The sequence below is a fragment of the Chanodichthys erythropterus genome, chromosome 13 (genome assembly GCF_024489055.1).
Source record: "Chanodichthys erythropterus isolate Z2021 chromosome 13, ASM2448905v1, whole genome shotgun sequence".
NCBI classification, from domain to species: domain Eukaryota; kingdom Metazoa; phylum Chordata; class Actinopteri; order Cypriniformes; family Xenocyprididae; genus Chanodichthys; species Chanodichthys erythropterus.
In genome coordinates, this window is record NC_090233.1 from 8,346,451 (window position 1) to 8,374,339 (window position 27,889).

At 36.5% G+C, this 27,889-nt stretch overlaps 1 protein-coding gene across 2 annotated transcripts in view; it reads left to right on the forward strand.

Annotated features, from left to right (window-relative positions):
• The window catches only part of tmem132e (transmembrane protein 132E), a 408,751-nt gene that overhangs the window by 358,212 nt on the left and 22,650 nt on the right, over window positions 1–27,889 (forward strand). For both annotated transcript variants that reach the window (XM_067406236.1, XM_067406235.1), the window contains exons 5-6: window positions 15,038–15,181; window positions 27,192–27,397. In XM_067406236.1, the coding sequence (XP_067262337.1) occupies window positions 15,038–15,181; window positions 27,192–27,397 (350 nt within the window). The remainder of the gene's footprint in view (window positions 1–15,037; window positions 15,182–27,191; window positions 27,398–27,889) is intronic.

Genomic DNA, 27,889 nt, shown 5'->3' on the forward strand with positions numbered 1-27,889 from the left:
AGCTATTTATTACTTATAGAAATAGTGCAACGTCATATAGTTACATTACATGTATTGCAAAATACGTAATGTTTTAAGGACCAAGTTTGTAGTCAAAGTACGGGCAGGCCATAGTCAATGTAAATCATATTGTCGATATTTCGTCTGTACCAGTGAATGTGCCTTAACTGTTTATCCGCCTTACTAGCCTGCGCATTCACGGCAGGCTCCGTTGTGATGGGGGAGGAGCTGTGGAGGGAGGGCTGTAGTGCAGCATAGAGCAAGGGGGAGTGACCTGTGAGTTGTGCTTGTTCAAATTTTCAGGCTAAGTCAACGTTTTCTAAAAACTCCCTACAGCAGCTTTAATTGTATTTATAATTAATTAAACACTGAAAATAAAAAAAATTAAAAATAGCTTATAAAATATTAGTCCCTCACACAGTAATCCTGGTAAATTACTGTAAAATTACCAGAACGACTTTTCCAGTTAAGACACAAATAGGCTGTTCACATCATTCCATCTTTTTACTGGTAAGATACCATTCACACATCAGTACCAAAATACCCGTAAACTCTGTAAGGATCACAGAGAATGTGGTTTTGCTCTTAAAAACACAAGACTCATAATAGTCACAATAGTATTGCTGTTACTATAGTATGCAATAACTGCAGAACCGCAGCACTGATTGTCACGCATTGACTTAACTTAATAATCCAGACAAAGATGTTTGATACAGATGATATCTTAAATAACATTTAATAAACACCCTAATACATAGAAACATCAGCACGAAACTTCAATACAAAACAAAGAACAGAAGACAACTGAGGGTTTAAATACATCTTGTCAATTAGACATCGGTGAGACTCTAATCAATTAAACAATGAATAACTATGACGGAAAACGGAACAGAAAAACTTTTCCACCATTGGCTAAACCGTTCTCTTTGCTTAAGTGCTCCATTCCATGACAATTTGGGCCAGCCAGTATGGATATGGTTTCATTTTTCATTGTTGCCCTGATATCAGAGCTCTTTGGAATGCAAAAAAAAAAAAAAAAAAGCGTCAGTCATATTGCAATTGAACTTTACCTCATGTAAACGCAATACTTTGATCAGACGAATGCGATTAAGTTCATAATCATAGTAACCACGATCTCATTAAGCTAGGCGGTGTACACAGATTTTAATCACAATAAACAGGCATGTAAACACATTAATTGCATTATTCCCACTCTGACCAAAGTGCACATGTCCTCGGATATACACGGATACCCTGTGTTGTAATTTGTGTTTACATTGCTCAAATAGCACGCTTAGCCAGCTAGAGAGAAACTGGCAGCCAGGCAGCACACAAGTGACCAGTCCTGAGTGGTGACGTCACTTCATGGATTCTACCAGCACGGTTAGCCAACCGTACTGAAAATTCCAGGCCGAGAACTGTTTGTAATCATGCCATGCCGTACCAGGCTCAAGTAGAAATACAACTGGAACCATTCCTAACCGTTCTTAGAAGCGTTCGGCCCGACGGTGGAAAAGCGGCTTAAGAGTCCCAAATTACATAGACCGAACTGTGACACTGATGTATGAAAAAGAAGGCAGGGTCTCGAGATTGAGACGTAGTGCAACAGTCAGACGTCTGTCTAGCACATTTACATTGAAAAACAATGGAGTGGTGCAGGGATGACATTTTTGTAGGCCAACCTGGAAGTTAGCATCACCCTGGTTCCCTTGCAAATCCCCAATACGATTTTTCCATTGGCTTTTGGATTATTGCAAAAAAATTCGCTCTGTGACTAACAAAAGCTTATGGTTCTTATACATTTAGTTCCTCTTGATAATCTTCACAAATGATCACAACTTTTATGAATTTTGAAGAGTAAATATAATAGTAGTTATAATAGTTTGGAAGAGCGTGATTATAAACAAAACTAGGCTGTGAAAATGGACTGGTGAGTTAACCCATTCAGCTGATGACCCGTTTAATGTCCCGACAACCTATGTAGTCACAATTAGCCACTTGTTAACAACCGCCTTTTACAAGACAAGTAAAAAAAAATCACAGGAGGATATTACTGATGTATTTTATATCATAGAACAAAATGTGAAAATATCTTGAGCATGTGTTCACCACAGACCTTATTTCAAGCATTTAACCAAAAACCCATTGACTTCAGGGTAATGGAACCGGAAGTGCTAAAATGCTAACTCATTTCCGACACCACTCCATTAAAAGCAGCCGAACTTAGCGTAAACGGCTCCAACAGAGCTTTATGATTGGCCCAAAACAGACTTCTTAAATAAGCATGTTCTGACCTCGTATGTTCTCATACCAGTAATCCTGTTCTTTGTTCACAAACAGCATCATACCGGTAATTTACTGATAATGCTATCATACCAGGAAATTGCTAGAACTGATTTACTGGTATTGTTGAAAAGCTCCTGTTCACACATGATCTCTTACCGGGAAATCAGGTTTTTTTATATAAATTTTAGGCTATGTAGACCATTCCAAATCAGTCATTACGAGGGTCTATATCAATTAGGAGACTGCCAGAGAGTGCAGTTGTCTATTTAGGCAGTAGACAGCAAGGCAACTCACTAGGTTTTGCAGCTAGTGTTAGACACACACGGATGTGTTCAATAGCTGGAAGATATGGGATATACACAATATGCCATGTGTTTATGTGGGCTTTGCATGAAAAGACCTTCTTTATAAATTTTCTAAATACTCAAGAGGTCTGTTCACCCTCATTGGGGGATTTGTAAGTAGGAAGCAATCAGAGAGGCTCATATAAGAGGTGTTTATAGACACAACAATGGCAGAACCTATATGCTGTATGCCAAGCCTATGAAATGAATCCTGCACTGGTGGCGAGCAAATCCCACTTCATACACCTACAGAGCCGCATTCACGTTCATTCAGAGCATCTAATGAGTATCCTACATACAGAGCAGATGCACACATGCAGATACAACACCATGCATATACACACACAATAGGCAGCACAAATGTATTTCTTTTGAATTTCTGAATGATCAGATGTATAAATCTCAGGATACAAAGCAGAGTATGAGAGAGAGGGTGTATATAAAATGGGATCCAAAGTCTGAGACCACACTGAAAATCAAAAATGTGAAATAAAAATATAATGAACAAGATATGTTGTATTATATTATTGTCAGCAAGGCTGGAAATGAAAACAGAAAATAAAAGCAGGATCTAATCGCATGCAGTTCTTTAATTAAAATAAACTCAAAAATTACACTACTTCAGATTATCTGGAGACAAAAATACTTAAAACACAAACTCCTATTATGAGACGAGATCTGACAAACAACAACTGAAACTGAGGGCTATATATACACACCAAGAAACACTAGAAACTAAACAAGATAATTAACAAGACACAGGTGAGGGCAAATTAAAAACCATGGCAACAGCTGAAAATGAACAAAGCAAGAACAGGAAACTCAACTGAGAACATGGCAAAACTAAAACTCAAAGTCCAACTGAAGCAAAACACAAACACAGAGCAGATGTGATATGATAATTAGAGATAACAATGAATCAACAATCGATTAATTGTTGATAATAGTTTAATCGATAAAACGATAAAACCAATTAAGCAAGGTCATCATTAGAGCTCTAATATATTCTTCAAGCCATGCAATGGATTAGGTAGGCTAGCTGTTTATTTCAAAACATAATTACTAAACTAAGTGTCTGAGAAACCCTCCAAACAAGCCAATTTTACTGAACATAAGAACTACTTGTATAAACGGTACAATAAAAGTACACTGAATAAATAAGTAATACGATCTTGTTTGATGAGTGATGATCGGCTGAGATGTTTCAGCTGTGCGCTCCTATTCTGTGGCGCATAGTAAATCAAGACCTGTCAATCTGAGTGATCGAAACAATCCAACCCAGCTGTCTAATTGGTTTTTACACATCATTCCTAACCACTATACCTGAAATACAGTTTCCATTGGTTGAACTTTCAATTAACGTTGGAAAACACTTTGTCATGATCATGACATGATTGGATCCCGCAAGTCCAATTGCTTTAGCCAAGCAGCACGTCATTTCACTCCATGATCAACGCATGGTCTTATATTGTGTCTGGGCTCGTTTGAGACCACCTGCTCTAAATAATGATATGCGATCTACTATCGTTTACTTATGTTTCGCAAAGTTACAAACAAAAAATGTGGTGCAAATGTATCATGATATTGTTTACATGTGCGTCAGCTGAGCTTTTCAAACAAATATTCGGTATAGTTTGATCTCTAACTGTAACAAATATGCTTGTATTCTGCTAATTGAGAGCTTTCCAACGATATATGACACAAGGCTATCTGTACATATCACATTTTCATGTAAAGCAGTTATTTTTTCATGCTATGAAAATTGAATTTACCTCGGCATAGTTGAATAACAAGAGTTCAGTACATGGAAATGACACACAGTGTGTCTCAAACACCATTGTTTCCTCCTTCTTATATAAATCTCATTTGTTTAAAAGACCTCCAAAGAACAGGCGAATCTCAACATAACACCGACTGTTACGTAACAGTTGGGATCATTAATATGTACGCCCCCAATATTTGCATATGCCAGCCCATGATCGAGGCATTACACAAGGGCAGCCAGTATTAACATCTGGATCTGTGCACAGCTGATTCATCGGACTAGGTAAGCAAGCAAGAAAAATAGCAAAAAATGGCAGATGGAGTGATAATAACTGACATGATCCATGATAACATGATATTTTTAGTGATATTTGAGAATTGTCTTTCTAAATGTTTCGTTAGCATGTTGCTAATGTACGGTTAAATGTGGTTAAAGTTACCATTGTTTCTTACTGTATTCATGGAGACAAGAGAGTCGACACTATTTTCATTTTTAAACACTTGCAGTCTGTATAATTCATAAACACAACTTCTTCATAAATCTCTCCAGCAGTGTGTAATGTTAGCTTTAGCCACGGAGCACCATCAAACTCATTCAGAGTCAAATGTAAACATCCAAATAAACACTGTACTTACGCGATTAGACATGTTGCATGACGAACACATGGTAAAGATCCATTTTGAGGGTTATATTAGCTGTGTGAACTTTTTTTTTATGTTGTTTAAGGCAAGCGCGAGCTCTTGGGGCATGGAGCATGAGAATTAAAGGGGCCGCACACCTTGAATCGGCACATTTATAATGATTCCCCAAAATAGGCAGTTAAAGAAATTAATTTAAAAAAAAAAAAAAACTATGGGGTATTTTGAGCTGAAACTTCACAGACACATTCAGGGGACACCTTAGACTTATATTACATATTTTAAAAACATGTTCTTCGGCACCGTAGTTCACTGACAAGCTACACAATATCACGTTCATTATCGCAGATGAATCGCCTTCGATAATGAACGCGATATTGCGTGGCTTATCAGTGAACTACGGCTCTGTCTATTAAATGCCGCTCCATTTGAAAGCAGGTGATGGCGATTTAGTGGTAATCAGGGAACCGGCTTTACTGACGAAATGCGCGTGACAATCGCATGCGATATATCGCCCAGCCCTAAGTTGTACTCTGTCTTTTCAAATTTATGTAAATTGACATCCCTAGTGATACTTGTATTATATTATACTGTATGTCATCAAGGTAGAAACAGCAATGATATTGGAATTAGATTTCTATGGATTGAAGAAAATTAGAGCAGGTAAACATACTGATTTCTGCAAATGAAGGACATATTCTGGAAAATTCTGTTCTTAAATGTCAAATGTCTTTTTTTTTTCAGTAGAGTCATTTTCAGTGGGGGTCTCAGATATTTGGCTCCTACAAATGAAAAACTATGACCATTTTTCCCAACAAGCTCAGTTTGGCCACAATTAGCCCTCTTACCTCACAAAGCCTGTCCCTCAACCTCCATTAACATGAACTGCTCTTTCAAGCCTGGCCAATGAGAGAAGCCTTTAACACTCACACAGGATCAGCTCTGCATGTTCCCTTGAAATAGCTCAGTTTTGGCATGTGAAGGCAGTCCTTGATATACACTCGGGGGACAGAGTATGTGATGGCTACATGGGCTTTACTGCTGCTACTGCTTCAATAGTACATCATAAATAAAATATGACATGGTCTTCCAATTGGGACTAGTATAATGGACACAAATGCACAGATCAGGGAATAATCCTGGTATATGAAAGAGGATTGATTCTGGATGTGAGGTCATCATGACCTTATGTTTTTTCCTTAGGCTCTAAACCTGAGGGATAGATTAAGATTTTAACATTAACTTGGCCCCTTTTTAAAGTAAATTGAACTTTATTTACTCTCTTAATCCTGTAAAATCTGACAAATTATAGCCAGAAAAAACTATTATTTTTTTAATCAGATTAAAAGGTTACTTCGATTAATAAATAATAAAAAAATAAATAAATAAATAAATACTATATATATATATATATATAAAAATTTTATTTTTTTATTTTTTTCGAAGTAACCTTTTAATTTTGTTTTGTAATTGTGGAAAATAAATTACTTGACCTTAGACAGTCATGAAAATAAATGAAAAATATGATACATGGCTTTAGGGTTAAACTCACTTTCTGGTATGGAACAGTTCCTTTCTACAATCTGTTAAATTTCAGATGGAAAGAATCTAGTCTTGCCTTACACTGAAGGCATAAAATCCTGTTTTACTAAGAAATATCAGACAGAATATCTTGTTTTATGTCTTGAAAGTCAAATTGGCTCTGAAAGCCATTTCATGTTGACTGTAAAATGCCCATAATTGACCACAGCAACACACATCCTTGTTAAAACCCATAAAGCATTTGCTGCTATACACCAAGCTGGTTATTCGTAGTACAGTGCACAAAAACTATAAATTGCTCAGAAGAACCTCATCGTAAAGGCAGTCTGTCACCTCAGCAGCTTCTTATATCAAATAGCCTGTATCTTTGGTATCCTTATGTCTGGATAAGAGGCTCGGGTTTACCTTGCTCTGACTGTGTGTGAAGTGTTTAATGGCTTGCAAAAGCTCCCTTGCTGTTATTTACGCCTAAAACTGTCTGTATCCATCTGAGCTGGCTGTTTCACCCATCATGTGAGACCACTCGGCTCTGGCTGTCTGTCACTGTAAATACTGCCCACAAGAGAATGATACTTCTATTTGCATTCCCAACCACACGCTCACACAGTGCTGTCAGCTTTAAAATGATTCAGAGTGAAGTTATGGGCTGGGGAAGCGTTGACTCCTCTCTTGTGTTAGAGCAGAGCGCTATATTACTATTATTAAAAAGTTATCAAAAGCCATGTTAATGTTTTGGGGTTTTTTATTTTTCATTTTATTTTTGTATTTTTTTTACATGTATCATGGTATTACAATGAGAATCAAATATATCAAAGTACAGTGTTTTAAAAAAAATTATAATAATAATAAAAATACCCCGGTATGGTCTGTATAAAACCTTAAAGGGTTCTGCCAGGTGCTTCATATATAGAAAATTTTAGGAGTTCCCCTGGATTTTTATTTTAGAATTTAAGCAGCTCATACATTATCACAAGAAAAAAGTTAAATAACCTGTTAAACATGAAAGTATTATTTAGTAATTCTTATGTAGAACATTTTGGCATGACAAGTTCTTTAAAATTGTGTCAAGAACCCTAGGGCTCTCTATAGCAGTGGTTCTCAACTTTTTTCACAGGAGACCCCTATTTTAACATTCAAAGTCCTAAAATTATAAACCTAACATTCCTTTAAATCATTTTTAAGAAACAGGATGAGTCAAAATGATTATTTAATCAGCTCAATTAATAATTCTAGATACCTTATTATCTAAATTAGAATCAGAATTCTTTTAGAATGCACATTAGCTTATTTTCCATTAACTTTACTTAACTTCTAAATTTACGACAGCGCATAAAAATGTGGTCCGAGTTTCACAGAATTCGTTTCAATGAAAATGTAAATCCATTCTGTGTCAGTAGGTGGTGCTTTTGTAACAGCAGATATAGAGCTGTTTCCCCGGTAACCCCATAAAAAAAGCAGCGCTACACAGAAGGACGATGAAAAGTGCCATCAAAAATGCCATCAAAACTTTTCTCAAGGCAGTCAGTTTCCTTCAGAGATACATTCATAGAATTAATTCATACTTCATATAATTTCCCTCAGAACTCTGTTGTAAAACCTCTCACTTCTTTTGCCATTTTTATTCAAACGAAACCTACACTTCCTGCTGTATCTGCTTGCGTGCTTACTTTGCTTAGTACTGGACAGTATTTACAGTGAGTTTTTCAAATTCTGGCAATCAAATACGGTTTTAATGATGATAACTGAAACTGTAATACTAACCGTTGAAAATTGCATCATGGTTTATTGTCAAACTGGTAACTGTTTCCTCACTAACCCTCAAACTAAAGTGAGCTTGGCAACCACCAGGTTGGGAAACACTGCTATATAGAACCCCAATTAACCTTTTTTTTTCTTCTAAGAGTAATAATATTTCATCATAATCTATTATGGTAATACCATGGCATACTTTGAATCAAAGTTCAAAGTCCATGGTATAATCATCTGATAAGTCACCATGGTACCACTGCTTTTTGAAAGGAATGAGACTCAATGCTTTTTGCAAAGAGACTCCAAGTTAAATCTTAATATTGTTATTACTGTAGCCTTTTCTGTGCTTTTTTATTATCTGCTGAAAATAAACTTGGATTTGAATCAGCTTCCTTTGCTGAGAGTCCCTGTGTGTCCATGACCATCTGTTTAGCCTTTTGCTTGGAGTTGAGGAAATGACAGCGGTAGGCAACACCAGCACAATAGGCTTTTTCTGAACATGAATCGTATGAATTAAATAAATTCAATGGGTGGATGTTGTTGACCTTTAAAGTTTACCTTGCATAAAAATGAGATGTCAGGAAAAGAATCGAGCTGGTCGACTGCAGGATGTAAAGCCTTTGCAGGGGCCTGTAATGAATTTTATTTCTTAGTGCAAGTACCCAAGACTTCCATTTAAACTAGGCAGGCAGGCCAGTTATGCACTTTGAATGAAAATTATGATTATGCAGTTTCAGCTAAGGCTATCAGAGTAATTCTTAGCTAATAACTCATTTGCTCAGTGGGGAGATATTAAAGGGAACCTAATTCAGATGTTATTTGCAAGTCGAACATTTATGACCCTTTTCATCTAGTGACTTCTCTCATACTTAAAATGTGAATGAAGAGAGAAAGAGAAAGAGAGAGAGAGTGTGTTTTATGTGTTTTTGTTTTTTTGTTTTTTTAATGAAATGAATCAGTCTACAGCATGACTTGTGATGCAATAATGTGACAAGTGGTGCCATTCCGCTGTGCTTGTTACTGTGGTTATACAATAACAGTATAAGTCGTGGCCTAATGATTATAGAGTCAGACCGGCAACCTTTTTTTTTATTAATTTTTTAACTGCCTATTTTGGGGCATCATTAACTATGCACTGATTCAGGCTGCGGCCCCTTTAAATCGCGCGCTCCCTGCCCCCAAGTTCTCGACTATAATACAGCGCATTTACAAAGTTCACACAGCTAATATAACCCTCAAATGGATCTTTACGAGATGTTCGTCATGCATACTGCATGCATGCGTCGGATCATGTGAGTATAGTATTTATTTGGATGTTTATATTTGATTCTGAATGAGTTTGATGGTGCTCCATGGCTAAAGCTAACATTACACACTGTTGGAGAGATTTATAAAGAATGAAGTTGTGTTTGTGCATTATACAGACTGCAAGTGTTTAAAAATGAAAATATCGACGACTCTCTTGTCTTCGTGAATACAGTAATAAACGATGGTAACTTTAACCACATTTAACAGTACATTAGCAACATGCTAACAAAACATTTAGAAAGACAATTCTCAAATATCACTAAAAATATCATGTAATCAGGGATCATGTCAGTTATTATCACTCCATCTGCCATTTTTCGCTATTGTTCCTGCTTGCTTACCTAGTCTGATGATTCAGCTGTGCACAGATCCTTGAACATGGGCTGGCATATGCAAATATTGGGGTCGTACATGTTACGTAGCAGTCGGTGTTATGTTGAGATTCGCCTGTTTTTCAGAGGTCTTTTAAACAAATGAGATTTATACAAGGAGGAGGAAGCAATGGAGTTTGAAACTCAATGTATGTCATTTCCATGTACTGAACTCTTGTTATTCAACTATGCCGAGGTAAATTCAATTTTGGGTTCTAGGGCACCTTTAAGATATTGTGATTATGTGGAAAAACAATGAAAAAATTGTTTTCTTTTTTTTAGCTATTTTCAAAAAACAGATATTCAAATATAATCTCCCATAAGTTTCGTAGTCCAGATAATTGTGTAAAGGTATTTAAGTTAAAGTTTTACTAAATTCGCTGGAAATGAACATTGCTTTTCTCAACTTTTAACAATTTCTGAGTATTTCCCTATATATTCCAGGTATCCCCTGAAACATCACTATGTCTGCTCTCCAAATATGTTGTTAAACATTGTATAAAACTAATCGAAAAGCTTGTAATGTACGCAAACAGTGACATAAACGTTGATCATTTGTCGACTGATCGGCACGCGATTGGTCCAGCCATCCTCCTGTCAGACTAGCAGCGCTGAGCGCTCTGTGTAAACAAGCTAGCAGATGTCCTCAGAAAGATAGTTCAATATTGTGTAGTGTAGTACACTGTGTGTAGTCCTGTTTATTAATTTGAAAAATGAAAAATCGCTGTCAAAAGAGAGCAAAGTCACCAAAGCGCTAAACTCACCGGAGGCTCTCTGTGACTGCGTGTACATGTGCATGTACGCACGAGGTGACAGTCAAGGAAGCACATACACACACACACACACCTATACACACACACACATCTGTCTCTCAAGCAGAATTGTAGCACCTCTGTTCAATCTTTCTGATTTTAGTAAATCATCAGTCTGGTTTAATAGCAATTATAAATGTTTTTGGTCAAATTAAACTGTAAAAATATCTTTAAAACCGTTCAAGGTATGACTTTGACTAGGATATCGTTTTAAAGCTTATGGTCTCCTCTTTCCATTGATGCCAAAATCTCAATTTTGAAATTTGGGTCACTGTGACTCATTTTGTTGGATCAGGTCACACATATAAAGCTAAAGAGAAATTTTAAAAACCACTATAACATAACTACTAAAACATAACTTAAATTAAAATGAAAACTGAAAATATCAAATTAAAAGCAAATTCAAATTATGAATAAGTGCTCTAATAGTATATAGATATTACTAAAATAGATCATGCTCTTGAGCAAAATAGGCAAGCCAACATTCAGTATAATCTATTAATCATATACAATCCACACACACACAAATATATATATATATATATATATATATATATATATATATATATATATATATATATATATATATATATATATATATATATAATATACAGCTATGGAAAAAATTAAGAGACCACTTCAAGTTCAGAAATCAATGTTAAGTGGTCTCTTAATTCTTTCCATATATATATATATATATAGTTTCAATCCATATAAATACAGTTTATTTTATACTTTAGTTTGTCGAGAAAATGAAAGTGCCATTTTAACGAGTGCACATGTGCATTCGTAATGTGCTCTAGCACCCCTTAACTAAATCTGTAAATAAAATGAAACAATGGTGAACGGAAATATTGAAATATTCCTCAAATGTCATGTTTGGTAGCACAGTAACAATTTGACTTTAATTTGATTTCAAACCAATAAATTAGCAAAATGTATTACTCCACCCCTGGTTGACTAGTCCATCACATAACTAGCACACAAATTCACATCTATACAACATTTTGTCCATTCCTCATATGACACTTCAGCTGGAACCTCAAATATGTTCTGCATTTTGACTATCAATGACTGGTGCCGCACCTGGTTTGGACTTGAAAGCAGTTTAGCATTGCAAAGCGAAAAGAAAAGAAGTTTTTCCCAAATGAAGAGTCGAATCATTTTATGTGGAATACATTATGTTCAACCCTGACAACCTGAAAGGGCACTCTAGAAATAAAAACATTCAAGTGATGCTGATTGAAAACCAGTTCAAATAAGACTGCAGATTTCTCAGTCATACTTGCATGCTTTTATTTCTACTATTTTAAATGCCTGTTTTAAAGCAAAGGGGCTCAGTGGAAAGTTTCTCCTCACATATGCTGTTTTGATCGAAGCATGAGGGAAAGAGAGTGGAGAGAGAGCTGCATAATCTTAGCTTTATTCCTGTGGGCCACAAGGGAAATAATTTACAGTTAGTTGTGCAACATCCCTGCAGCATTTCTATCCAAAATAATGAATTGATTTTTCTTGGAAAGCCATTGTGAAGCCAATGTGCTCTTTAATTGGCTTCAGCTCTTGAGATGTAATTGAAAGCATAGATTTATTTGCATGTGTCATCTAACAGGAAAACTTTTAAATTAGTAAGCTCAGGACAGAGTATTTTAAAAGTTAATCCATTACTGTGAAGTAGTCTAGTATAACTGCCTTAGCCTGAGAGCTTTATACAAAGTGATTGAGAATGCCAGTTTGTCACAAATGACGCTGTTGAACGTGTACATTATTTTCTTCAAGCTTCATACATTTTACAGGATGTATTCTTCTCTATTACTTTTAGATGTAGATTCATATCCAGGTTAAGCCTTTATTCCAGAAAAGACGTTTAAATGCTTCACAGCTATTGGAATATTCCTGTATGTAATCAAAATATTGCTTTATCTCTTGTGGAAATACTGGTGATGCTCTTGCCATTTATTTTAATTCATTTTAGTAATTCAGCTCATTAATTCTCATTCATGTCCTTGACACAGCGCACAAGATACAATTAACTGGAAAATGTAGGTCATAACACTGTTACGGCACTTTTACCTGTCTGTATATTGATTTATGTTAAATTCTTTTAATATGTTTAAAAAATGCAACCACGACTATGCCAGGTTAAAGGGATAGTTCCCCCTGAAATGAAAGTTAAGGCATCATTTACTCACCCTGGTGTTGTTCTAATGCCATATGCCCTTCATTATTTTATGGGCCACAAAAGGAGAATTTAAAAAAAAAAAATGTTCTGCTCATGCTCATTCATTTAATGGCAGTGAATAGGGACCAGTATCAAGCTTTTTAAAAAAGACACAAAAATATCTAAGAATGATCCCATGCGACACATGCCATGTATTCCAAATGTTCTGTGTGTATAAGAAAGGGTTTGGTGAAAAAACCCAAAATCGAATGTATTATTCCATGTGCGCATTCGCATGACTCTATAAGCGCCGCGTAGTTCACTCCGTCTCACCCAAAAGCACACAAGTTGTGAGAAATCAAGATTAACAAAAAACACAACATGAAATACAAACCATGTACCTTCTTCTCTGAGGTGAAAATATCTGTTGTGTTTAATGTAACAAGAAGTTATCGCATTTCATGTTGTGTTTTTTTAAATCTTGATTTCTCACAACTTCTCACGAATGCGCACGTCAGCCAAGACAAATAGACAACGTCAAGAATTTTGTGAAATAATACATCAAATTTTTGTTTGTTTTTAACCAAAACCTACTGTATACCCCAAAAACATTTGGAATAAACTTGTGGCTTGGGATCAATCTGTACTCTAAAAAAATGCTGGGTTAAAAACAACCCAAGTTGAGTTAAAGATGGACAAACCCAGGGATTGGGTTGTTTTAACCCAGTAGGTTGGGCAAATATTTAACCCAAAACAATTGCTGGGTTTGTCCATTTATTTACTATTATTTAAAAATTACTGTTATTTAAATCAATTATTAGTATGATCATTATATCAATTATCAATTATTATTTAAATCAAGTTTTGACAATAAGGTAAATACATTTACAGTTCCAGAAAATAATGCTGAAAAATAACCAAATATTTGAAATACAGCATTTCAGTTTCTCAAAAAAAAAAAGAAAAAAACTTCAGACAAACCAAGCACATCATTTGAGTTATATTACTGATTCTTTGAGTTTAAATTGGCCTGTACTGGTTTTGTAGTTTATCCCCATTTGCACTCTTCCCAGCAGGCCCGGAGTGGCCATCAGGAGAATTCCCAGTGGGGGGCTCATAAATTGGACCAACAGTACCACTTAGAAATAAAGGCAGTTTTAAACGGGACTCAGAAAGTGCAAGTGACCATTTCATTTTCAGTGAGAGAGACACACAGAAAGCGGCATTAAACTCCTGGGCTGAAAATGGGCCTTACTCCGGCCCTGTTTACCAGCATGCACTGGGGCATGAATAATGAATATTGTTGCATTGTTTGACAGTTTTCCAGTTTTATCTACATTGTTATGGATGTCAAGATAAATTTGTTCCTCTTTTCAAATGATTGTTGGTTGTTGTAACCCTTGTTGTGATTCATGTTGAAAGCGCTGACATCCGTTTGTGGCACCTTAAGGTATTTTGTGTGTTTTGTTGTCTTGAGAGTGTTTGTGATGAATATTCATGTCATGTCATGTTTTTTGTTTAGTTTTACAATATTGAATTATTCGGTAGCACTTTAGATTAGGGAACACATATTAACTTTTAACTAGTTGCATATTAGCATGCATGTTACTAGCATATTGGCTGTTTATTAGTACTTACTTACAATCAATAAGCAGTAAATAGCAGTTTATTGAGGGGAAAACTCCTAGTTAATAGTGAATATGTGCTCCATAATCTGAATGTTACCAATGCAATGTAATTATCATCAAAAACACACATATTTTAATGAAGTTGCCTTTGAAAATCTGCATGAGGAACACATTCCTAGGTCTTCTGATTTGAGGTGTCTCAAAGAGTTTCAAAACCAGTCGACCAGAATCTTTGCTGATTGGATATTTTCTTTTGAAATAGGGAAGCTCATGGCTTTCGACTTGAATACAGATCATGTTTTATACTTTCATATGCAGTGTAGCACTGACTCCAGGGCTTTCCTGGACGTTCAGATTTTTAGAGCAGTGAACTTCTACTAACCTCCTGACTCATGCTCTCGTTTTTCTTGTCCCTCTCTCTTTCTTCCATATCCAGGACACTGAGATTATCAACACGGCAGTTCTTACTGGCCGAACTGTGGCCATCCCTGTCAAGGTGGTTTCCATAGAGATAAACGGAGCAGTCAATGATGTGTCATCCTTTGTGCAGTGCAAGTCATTCAATGAGGACATTGTCAAGGTATGTCACGCCCAGGTTGAGAGGTGTAGTGAACTAGGATGTCTTCTAATATTCTCATAATCAATTGCGGACAGCTTAAGAGACCATAAAATGACCATCAAAACCTCATTTAAGATGAGTTTATATGCTATGTGGCCACTGCTTCAATGATCCCCTAGAGGGATCAATGCTTTTTCAGTCTCAGACAGTACATCAAAAGTGTTCAGCGCTCAACAAAACAACATCTCCCACTGAACAGCAGCAGAGGTCACACACTTGACCTGTGTTTAATGATTTTAAATGAAGAGTCTCTTAGAAAGCAGTGCAACGCTATTTTTATTAAGGCAAGACACTACAGGCAAAACCATTTCTTTTTTCGGGCACTGGTTAATTTTGAGATTTTAGGTTATTTTGCTTCCAAAACTTGTCTTGTTCAGACTAATGGAAAGACTACAATACAATACGCATTTGAGTTTTTATTGTGTTACACTTTATCTATTTGCATCTGTAGATTTCAATTACAATGCACATCTTTAATGGCAGTTTTCACAAAAGTCTGTTCTTTCTCATGCACTGAGAAAGAAATCTCCACTTCAGTAGCACTCGGTGTATTTCAAATGCAGGAACCAGGGTCTAAATGAAGTTCCGGGTAAAACTTCCCCCCTCAGAAAGTCCCTTCTCACGAGGTAGTACTTTTTAGGTGCTGAACTGTGGTTGAGTTCATGCAGCAGTTTGATTGACAATTTTATTAAATTTACTATTTTATTAAATTGACAATTTTATACAATTGACCATTTAAAGTCTGATGTGGTGTGTGCAATAGGAGTTGTTTACTATTCAAATCAACAATGGATTTTAAAAAATACGACCAATGGGCCGACGACAATGTTCAGGCTTTATTAAGCTTATATGCAGAGGACGAAATCCAGCGGGAACTGGAAAGTTGTGCGCAGTCTGACGTCACTGGACTTAATCTTCAAAGTATTTTAGACTGTGATGGAAACGTAGACAGCAACAAGTCTGGGGGGAAAAAAGTTCCTGGGACAATTTGTTCAGGGTAATTTCGGTGGAAAAGTGGCTTTGGTTTTTACAGAGGGGTTTGTTCATATACCAATATGGACATATTCATAACATTATGCATTTTTTTTTTTTTGTCCCTGGCTGTTGACAGTATTATATCATTTTTAGTGTGATTGGTCCGATGCACCAATGTATTGGCCAATAATTTGTATCGGCTGATTAAAATTATTATTTTCAGAACAGCTGATGATCAGGGTCAATTATATCCTGTCAATCAAAAGGGTGCGGAAAAACATGTCAGGCCGCAAGTCATTCTGTGTGCAAGGAAAATCTCTATTTTGTTGAATTTAGGGCAAGTTAGCGTGACTATAATACATTAACAGTTAAAAAAATAAATAAAATACTAAAAATTTATAATTTTAAAACAGGCTGTATTTGACCCAATTAATCGGCCGTAGTTCAAGCCAGGGTTGCCATGGTTGCCAGGTCTGCGGTTTTTCCCTATACCAAACATTGGTTGTAGTGCACCTCCCATTCAATAATCGCAAAGAGATTTGTGCTTTTTTTACTTCTGTTAAGAAACAAAGTCTCATCTTTCAAATTCTTTTTATTGTGAAATTCAAAGAATAAATAAATTAACCATAAACAAGCGGCAGCACGGAGCGCATTTTTCTTCCATTTTAATTATAATGAATTTATAATTAAAAACATGCATGAATATTAAAAGATACAGTACAACTTATTGAAATCCATATCATGTCACATGTAATCACTTAATGTGTTTCAACTGTGGTTGAGCTTGTGAACAATGTGACAGTGTGTCACTTAAGGTTGCATTTAACTCAGGAAAGTTATCCAGTGTTCACAGTTCGTAAGTTGGCTATAAAAAAAACATTAGAGAGGAGCTTATTTACTGTTAATTATATATGTATGTTTGAATATTTGCCATGAAGACAGGCGCTTATGAAAACTACCTTATCTGCAACTGAGTTGTATACAAACATTTCAGTTCTTATTTGAGTGTAATTATTATATCTGAAAAGAAACAGCAGTTGAATATAATATTTCTGTTGTTAATTGTAACCTCTAATAATACAGTGTAACAAATGACAGGGTTCCCTATATAGTTTGCAGCATTATTTGTGAGATTTTTTTTTTTTTTTTTTTTTTCTCCTAAAGAAAAATCAAACTATTGGCATCGGTATCGGCAGATATCATTCCGAATAATCGGCTGTCGGTAACGGTGGGAAAATGTAGTGTTGGTGCATCTCTAATAAAAAGAGAAAACATACTGAAGATTAAATTAAGTGTTAGATTACAATAACAGTTTATTATATATTGTTGCATTTTTAAAATGCTTAAAAATACATAAAACCAATAACTATTGTTTTTTATTTGTTTCTTAGTTTGTTTATTAAAATAGATTTTATACAAATAACTGTTTTTTAATAATTCGGCGAAATACTAGTGGAAATAGCTTATATTATATGGCAGGGGGGTGCTTTGAAAATTGTGTTAGCAAGAGGCCTTTAGGTCAAAAAGGTTGAGAACTACTGCTTTAAATACTCATATTTGGATCTTGGACTAAGTTCTGTCTCCAGTAATCCCCTAAGATTGTGTATTTGAGTCAATGAATGAATTTATTTCTCTATATTTGCACAAGGGAGCAGTTGGTTCCACCAGAGGGCTGTAAATACAGGCTGAAAACATTTTGCAGTGTCCTTTGCTGAAGGAAACAATAATTTCAACAATCTTCACCATCTGTTCCATAGCACGACAAAATCTGAATGTAGAAATCCAATACGACTATAAACTGTATCCAAAATGTAGAGAAATAATAATATGCCTCAGAGTGTCATCTGTCCGCCAAGATTGAGATACATAAGTCATCCGAGACGGGCCGTGAGGGCATTCGTTGTTTATCTGTTTTAAGATTCAGAATAGCCTTGTGTGCCGCAGTGCCTGGGCAGAGCATTAGCTCTGGTGTTATTGAGTGGGTTTGCTTGGCCGCCCGGGCTATTGAACTTTGGAGGCTAATTCAAGATGAGCCCTTCAAGCTGAGACAACATGAGTCCTGACAGTTCAATAAAATGCTCTGTGCAGTAACAAAAAAAGCGTCATACAGAAGGCAAAGGTTACAGCGCCCAGTAACATCTTTTTGCTTATCTTATTATCTTATTCCAGTAGTCATGGGTATCTATTGTAACAGGGCTTATTCGCTGAAGCTTTTACTTCTGGATAGGGACACCAGAACAGATGGTTACATGCATAACTGTGAGAATGACATTATATGCTGCATGCATGGAAATGACTTTTAAAATCATGTTTGCCGCAGGTTCTACATACAGGTTGGTAATAAAACACTCCCATAAGACCAGCGAGGTGTATCTTTTGAAATTTTTGCACACATTTGGATGGTATAGTTATTTGTTGGTGTCTTTGTTTGTGTGTGTAATGAACATCTACATTACTCTGTGTATTATGAGTGTTGAATGATGAGGCCCTGTGGGGCTTTGTGTTCGGGAGCAGGAAGCTGTGAACAGTCTCTCCAAGGCTCAGATAGTCACACAGGCCATCTGAGAACACACATTCTCATTCCATTCCACTGCATAGCCAGAATCTTCACTGCACACATTCCCAACACAGCAAACACATTTAGACATGAATCACCATGTATAGATGAGTCACATAATTTGATTCCAGTTCAATGACTGAATAATATATCTATAATGTATAATAATAGCAAATGTCATGTTATTATCTTCAGCCTTTAAAGATGATGTTTTAAAAAAAAAAAGTTTCAGTCCTGGGTGCTGATTGGTCAATGCCGAATTCCAGTTGTGCTATGAAATACGCAAAATAATAACCACTTTGATGCAAGTCATGTTTACCATTTCATATGTAATATACATGGTGGAAAGATGGCACTTAATGTATTTACTTTATATAATAACTTTTTAAAAGTTTGTCTGATACAGATAAGCCAATAATTATTTTAAAAAAGCATTTTATTTTACGTATGATAACCAACAATTTGGCTTTATTAAAATATTCATATGAATACTATTTTTTCCTTTATAGAAAATGCTGTTTTGTCTAAAACAGGGGTCTCAAACTCAAATTGGCGGGGGGCCATTTCTGTGATTGACACCTCATAGGAGGGCCATATTAACATTCAAGTGCAAGAAAGCGCAACATTTCAGAAAATTTACTTTCCTTTGCATTATTTCTCATTTACTTTCATTAGGCCTACTAAAATGTTTTTATACCTATACTATAAATATTTTATTTACCATACTAAATGTAAACAGCAGTGTCTCTGTCATTGTTACAGAGTGTAATATAATTATATAATACTATTACTAATATAATACTACTAATATAGCCTACTAATATAATACTATTAATTGCAATAGTTTACTATAATACTATTAATTTAATAATTTAGGAACAAAACCAGCAAAACTTGTGGTGTGGAGGGGTCAGAAATAAACAAAAAACTGGAGCTATATATATCAACTTTATTTTGCCAAAAAATAAAAAGCTCTCATTGTTACATACATTATTAGTTTTTAACATTTAGTGGAAGTATTTTCCCTTACTTTATGTTAGCTTAAATAACATTAAAATTTTGCACTGAACAACACTGTACTGAACAAATACAATCCCTGAATACATTTGTACACTCTTCTGTTTCTTGACAGACACCTGGCAGCGCATTTGTCCAAGATGCCGTTTGAGCATCGGTAACGTTTAATGGTTGCATCGGACGCGTTTCGGTGGTTTAAATCGACGCTCGTGACTTAAAGTCGAGTGCTTTTACTGTGATTTAGACAAGCGCGCTCATAATAGAAGCGACGCGGTTGAGAGTGCGGCTCGTGGTTGCATAGCAACGACAGACGCCACTGGAGCAAAAGCGCATTGGAAAGGAGAATGCGGCGCGACGCCGCTTATGTGACGCAATATGTGAATGCCCCCATAGAGCGGCAACTTTTTCTTTGCATATCAGTCAGGTAGCAACTAGGGAATAATAATAATTTAGCGGGTTTTATTTTTGCCGGGTAGAGGGGGAGGGCGGGTCGGCAATTTGAGATCACTGCCAGAAGTGATAATAAAATAAAACACAAGTTTCAGAATAACTTGCGGGCCGCACTAACACTAAATTTTGATGTCAGGTGGGGGGGCCACAAAATATCATCCCGCGGGCCTCAAGTGGCCCGCGGGCCACGAGTTTGAGACCCCTGGTCTAAAATAAACTAACATTAAAAACTAAAACAGTCATTTAATTGCTACCTAAGTGAATTTAGATATCAGAAAATTTTGAGATTTGCTAAAGATTACATTTAACAATTTTTTAAGATTAACATTAAGCGAGTGTTCACACAAATAAATATAAATGTAATTAAAGCGGCAAGCAGTGATGAAAGGGCTCTCGCACCCGAGGCCACTGCCACCCAGTGGCCTTAGGAGAACAGTGAACAGTGGACGAAATGCATGTAAGTGAGTAAATACAGGAAAAATATGGCAAATAAGTCATTTCAAAGTGCCACACTTCCTGCTGCCAGCAGGTGGTGCTTTGACTATTACTGAATATTGTCATGTAGATGTCTTTAGGCCAGGACTATTATCAAACATAAAATTTGGAGCAGATTGGGCATTGTATGCCTGAGTTAATACAACTTCCTGTTTCGTGGTGTTAAAAGGTTAGTTCACCCAAAAATGAAATAATGTAATTTATTACTCACCCTCATGCCGTTCCATACCCGACCCGTAAGACCTTCGTTAATCTTCATTAACCACTGTACTCACATGAACTGATTTAAATATGTTTTTAGTACCTTTATGGATCTTGAGAGAGGAAATGTCATTGCTCCCTATGAAGGCCTCACTGAGCCATCGGATTTCAACTAAAATATCTTAATTTGTGTTCCAAAGATTAATGAAGGTCTTATGGGTGTGGAACGGCATGAGGGTGAGTAATAAATGACAGAATTTTCATTTTTGGGTGATCTAACCCTTTAATAGCGTCACAATTTAACATTGCGAAGGCCTTAAGATTAGACTGACCAAATTTGATGTTGGTCTGATTAAAGGTCTAGGAGGAGTTTGTTAAAGTACAACGTCTGGAAATGGCAAAAACTGCACAAATTTTGCAGAGAAAATTCAAAATATCTTACTTCCTGTTGGGTTTTCAGATTTTGCACTCTTTTTTGTAGGTATTGGGATGTTACATGTGTCTACCAAATTTCATACCTGTACGTGAAACATAGCGCGAATGGCGCTTAATTGAAATTTTGTAGGTGGCGCTATCGAGCCATTTTGCCACACCTAATTCTGAAACCCATAACAGATGTAAATTTTCACCACTTCTGACGCTTGTGCAAAGTTTCATGAGTTTTCGAGCATGTTTAGGCCCTCAAAAATGCAATTAATTTTGGAGAAGAACAATAGTTGACTGAGCAATTACAATAGGGTCCTCACACCATCAGTGCTCGGGCCCTAATAGAAGAAATAAGCATACAATAATAAAAATTCAATATCAGTCAATACCAATCTATTCTAATCTACCTAATTTAATTTTTAGTACAACGCACTTTCGCAGTGACTATATTCACAATATAGCTTGGCCTCTTGAATGTTATTGCCTAAATTTAGCATGGAATGCTGAATTGACCAATCAGCATTCAGAACTGGACCTCTCTATTTTATAATAATAGTTTAAGTGTGAAAACATTCTGTTTCTGTAGCTGTCACACTAAATCAAATCATCAGTTTCTGCTTCAAGCTGTAGACAGTATGTTCGTCTTTAATAGTCGGCCTTCGCATGATACCATCAACACAGATAAAAGTGCATCTGCTTAACTGTGTGACGGCAGCCTGGATGGTGGAGAGTTACAGGGGGTGTTTGTTAGATTAAACACAGGCGGGTGTGTAGAGCTGGAGGCTTCTCAATGGGCAGCACATCCTGACCTCGCCCCTGCCACTCCTCTGGAACCACGCAAGGTGCCAGGGCAGATTAGTGACTCCGTGGAACTCTGACTGCTGGCTGGCACATAAAAAGTACTTTCAGCTGGCCCCTGCTGGCTAGTGACGCCCACAATCCTTAACTGCTTTTGACTTAAAATTATCCATCCAAGTTTATTAGAAGCCCCAGGAGCAAGTGGGTCAAGTCTGAGCTCACATCAACAGAAGTGGCACAGCAGGAACACATTTATGAGACTGTAGAGTGCACTGGGAACCAGACAAGACATGAGCAACACTGCAAATGACTGCTGCTTTTGTTGTGTGCCACCCACCCACACTATTGATAGTAACAATTGTGACCATTTTTATTGGGCTAATTAGTATTAATATTACTATTAAACAATAGTTCAACCAACAATGAAAATTATTTTATCAGTTTCTCACCCTCATGTCATTCATGTTCATTCTCTCTTACAAGAAAATATTTTAAGGGAAAACCAAGCTGCTTTGTTCTATACAACATAAATGAACAGTTATTCGTATTCATAATTTAAAATGACAAAAATGGACAAAGACTCATAAATGGTCCATATGACTTGGTATTCAAAATTTGAAAAGCCATACAATAATTTTATAATGAGCAGAATTAATTTTGAAGGTTCAATGTGTGTAATTTCCTCTAGCAGTGCCAAATGGCATTGTAAAAATAATCACTGTTTAAAACACTCCCACTGTCTACCATTGGTCAAATTAACACATGTTACAGCCCTGAATTTTCACCATTGGTTGAGCTAAAATTGTGGTGTCTGGCTGATTGGGATGCAAAGACAGCTATTTTCTGATACCACCACATAGTGTTTTTGACTTAAAGGGGACCTATAATGCCCTTTTTACAAGATGTACAAGATGTAATATAAGTCTATGGTGTCCCCAGAATGCATCTGTGTAGTTTCAACTCAAATATGCCACAGATAATTTATTAGAGCTTGTCAAATTTGCCCCGGGTATGAGCAAAGACATGCCATTTTTTTGTGTGTGTCCCTTTAAATGCAATTGAGCTGCTGCTCCCGGCCCCCTTTCCAGAAGAGGGTGGAGCTTTAACAGCTAGCACTTCAGATATTCAACAACAGCAAAGCTGGAGAATCTCACACAGCCAAAATGACGAATGTCAGTAACGGTGTTCAGCCTTACATTGTTCAAACCGGAGTCGGACACTGATGGAGAGACTCAGGAAGAAGTTACAACTTTTAGAATGAAAAGGGATGTTTCTGAACAGTTAGTGGATACATTTATGTAGTTGCTGTGGAGTTGATTCAACTCATTGACTAGCATGTGTCGTCATGTTATTTTTTATTTATTTATTTATTTATTTTTTGCAAATCCAGTGTTGATTTGACCCTTGTTTGTGAAGCATATTGGCGTAAAAAATGACGGCATGACAACAACACTCTACTTACAACAACTCTTTCTTTTCTCTAAAGCAGCCCAACATGGCCTCACCCCCTTTGTTGCATGTTCCTGGGGGCAGGCTGTATGTAAATTTTGGGGTTTGTGATGCCACCAACCCAGGAAGAAGCATGTTGTAGTCCCTACCAGCCGTTTGTTGTACCCCTTAAAAAGCTGTTGTTTGATGCTGTTTATGCTCAAACAGCAACATTACACACTAACTTAAGTTAAGGAAATCATAATCAAGGACCCCTTTAAAGGGGATAGTTCACCCAAAAATGACTTTCTTTTTTTTTTTTTTATAATTTACTCAAGTTGTTGTTGTTGTTGTTGTTGTTTCCATACTATGGAAGTCATTGGGGCCCATCAACTGTTTGGTTACACATATTATTCAAAATATCTTCTTTTGTGTTCAACAATTCATACAGGTTTGCAACAACTTAAAGGTGCCATAGAATGTAAAATTGAATTTACCTTGGCATAGTTAAATAACAAGAGTTCAGTACATGGAAATGACATACAGTGGGTCTCAAACACCATTGTTTCCTCCTTCTTATATAAATCTCATTTGTTTAAAAGACCTCTGAAGAACAGGCGAATCTCAACATAACACCGACTGTGACGCAACAGTCGGGATCATTAATATGTACGCCCCCAATATTTGCATACGCCAGCTTATGCTCAAGGCATTACACAAGGGCAGCCAGTATTAACGTCTGGATCTGTGCACAGCTGAATCATCAGACTAGGTAAGCAAGCAAGAACAATAGTGAAAAATGGCAGATGGAGCAATAATAACTGACATCCCATGATATCATGATATTTTTAGTGATGTTTGTGAATTGTCTTTCTAAATGTTTCGTTAGCATGTTGCTAATGTACTGTTAAATGTGGTTAAAGTTACCATCGTTTCTTACTGTACTCACGGAGACAAGAGCCGTCGCTATTTTCATTTTTATACACTTGCAGTCTGTATAATTCATAAACACAACTTCATTCTTTATAAATTTCTCCAACAGTGTGTAATGTTAGCTTTAGCCGCGGAGCACTATCAAACTCATTCAGAAGCAAATGTAAAAATCTAAATAAATACTGTACGTACATGATCCGATGTATGCATGCTGCATGCATGACGAACATTTTGTAAAGATCCATTTTGAGGGTTATATTAGCTGTGTGAACTTTGTTTATGCTGTATAAGGCAAGCGTGAGGTCTGGGGGCGGGGAGCGTGAGGAATTAAAGGGGCCGCAGCCTGAATCGGTGCATTTCTAATTATGCCCCAAAATAGGCAGTTAAAAAATTGAATAATAAAAAATCTATGGGGTATTTTGAACTGAAACTTCACAGACACATTCAGGGGACACCTTAGACTTACATTACATCTTGTGAAAATGCGTTCTAGGGCACCTTTAAGGGGAGAATTTCATTTTTGGGTGATAGTTTGGGTGAACTATCCCTTTAAAAATGATTTATAGTTCAGTCAAGACAACTCTCAAAATAGGGTTTTAACAGCATTTTATTTATAAGAATTGAGTGTAGGTAAAATTGATCTTGCTACACTGCAAGGTTAAATAGGGAGAACCCCATAGCAGATCTAGACAGGTAGTGCTGGGGAGGATGTAGGTTAAAAAAAACGGTACTGAGGTGGACCCGTTTGGGAAGGAATAAATTGTTATGTAGATAACATAGAATCAGCTACCTGAAAGAGTTTCACGACTGACCTATGTATCTGTGTTACATATTGAAATGAAATAGGAGAAAGTATCATCAACTAATAAAACTACTACTACTAATAATAAATGTAATCTATAATAATTTAAACTATCAAAACCGTGAGGTTTTTTCACATCTAGATTTAGGCCAAGCAAGGAAATGTTTCATTTGAACATGAAAAGCGCTCTCTGTACCTCCCCCTCACTGCTGTTATCCTCTCTGCTCTTTCGCCATATGTCAGATTTTTCAGCAGTATTATTCATAGTTTTTCCCACTGAATAACAGTCCCTTTAAAAAAGAAATGAAGTGGGCAAGCAGAGTTTTCCCGCAGATTCTCCTAAAGGCCACTGGGCAGAGAGCCATCTCCTCTGATCAATTCCCCATATTGATGGTATGGATAAGAGAGGGAGCTGTCTAGCAGGCCTACATATTTTATTTCACAGATATCCCCCACTATGATGAATCTCTAGTCTTGGATAGACTGCAGCTCCCGACCTCCATTCGAGGAAGATTACGTTCTCTGATTACAGTGTCAGCTGCCTTAGACCCCTAGATAAATCATAGATGGTACCCCAAAGCAAAGCTTCAGCTATCTATTACAGTGAATAATTTATTATTAAAGACTGCTGAGTGTACATATGAAATGTGTTGGCAGACTAGAAGGAATAACAGGGGGGGGAAACTATTCTTTTAGTTTTCTTTGGTATCGCTTTGAGTGTGTTAATGACATTTTCACAACTTGGAGATTTAAAGATGTGTGCGTGTGTGGTATGTTCATTAGTGTGTCTGTTTGTGTGCTCAGAAAAAAAGGCAGAATGCAGTGAATAAAAACTGCTGCTTCTGGGGAAAAAAAAAAAAAAGAAAAAACGAAAAAACAATGCCTCAGGAAAAAAGCTGTCAGACCCAGTTCCTATGGAGTGTTATTTTAAGAAACATGTTTAGAGTAAAAAGATCTCTTTTGCAATTTTAAGATACTTTTGAATGCATTATTTTCATGTTTTACGTGATGCTTTTAAGAGTGACTTAGAATGTAACTCAGTAACCCTTTCTGGTGCTAATTGATAAACAAACAAAAAAGGTAACACTTTATTTTAGGGTCTTTTAACTAGTTGCTTATTAGCATGCATATTACTAGACTATTGGCTGTTTATTAGTACTTATTGAGCACATTAATTCCTTATTCTGCATCACCTTAATCCTACCCAAAACCTAAACTTAACAACCTTACTAACTTAGGAGTAATAAATTAGGAGTTTATTGAGGGAAAAGTCATAGTTAATAGTAGAATACATGTTCCTTATTATAAAGAGTTACCAAAAATTATTTGAAACTGGGCCTGTCAATTAATTGAATGTGTTAATGTGATATAATGTGATGCATGTGGTTAAAAAATCATGCATTTAACACTTTACCCATATAATACCACAGGCTACTTGGCATGGCAAACCATACTTACCAAGTAAGTGGGGAGCTGTTCACATAGGATGCATTCATGGTTTAAAAACAGCTGAACGTAGCACAATGCAGTGGTCTGTTGGACTGCTTTTACTTGACACAGCTTCTTAAAAGCATGTTGCTCATGGCGTGAGATGCTGAAAAAAAATGCCATAAGCCCTTTCAGTTCCCATCTGAGCCCACATTTTGGTGATGAGTTGCTGTGTACACTATCAAGCATTAGTCTGCTGTTGAATCTGTATCATTTTTGGGGATTTGTTAGCAAATATTGATATGTAATTATTTTTTATTTATTCAAATAAGTGTATAAATTCACCACCCTATTTCAAACCGACATCCATTTGCAGCTGCCCATGAAAAGCTTTTGTTTTGTGCAGCCTCTCCAGAGAATGCAGTGAAAGAAATCAAATCTCTCTTTGCTTTCCTCAACAGGTGTCCATGAACTGTGACTATGTGTTTGTGAATGGAAAAGAGACGCGTGGCTCCATGAACGCTCGGGTGATTTTCAGCCATGAGCACCTGAGTGCTCCTCTTGAGCTCACGGTCTGGGTGCCTAAACTGCCCCTTAAAGTGGAGCTCTCAGACAACAGACTGAGCTTCATCAAGGGCTGGAGGGTGCCAATCTTACCCGACCGCAGGTAAGACACATCGGCGATCGGTTGTTCGAATATACTTTCACTCTGAATGCTGTTTATGTATATTAATTTGCCCAGTAGCACTTTTAATGCATGTTTTCTGTTTTTTGTGTGCTTGTTTATTAATACTTAATACTTGTAGGTGTTGTGAGAGTGATAAAACGATGTTACAGTTTAATTAGTGGACTTGTTAAAAGCTTTAAAGCTAGGTCACTAAGGGCTGTTTTAGTTACAATGCGACTATAGAGCTGATGTCGCATGAGACCCAAATGTCATTCTTCATACAGCCCATTTACTGTGATTTTGACAAATTGAAGCTGCGGTGTTGGCGTACAGTGCACAGCTGAATATCAGCACAGGCATTTTTCATGAGGAACCTCTCCAGAATTAATCATGATGGAAAATATTCTGGTAGCTCACTAGTATCATTATTGCTCCCTTACAGAGGTCTTTCTTTTTTGATGCAAATCTCTAATTAAATTCATTCAAATGGGC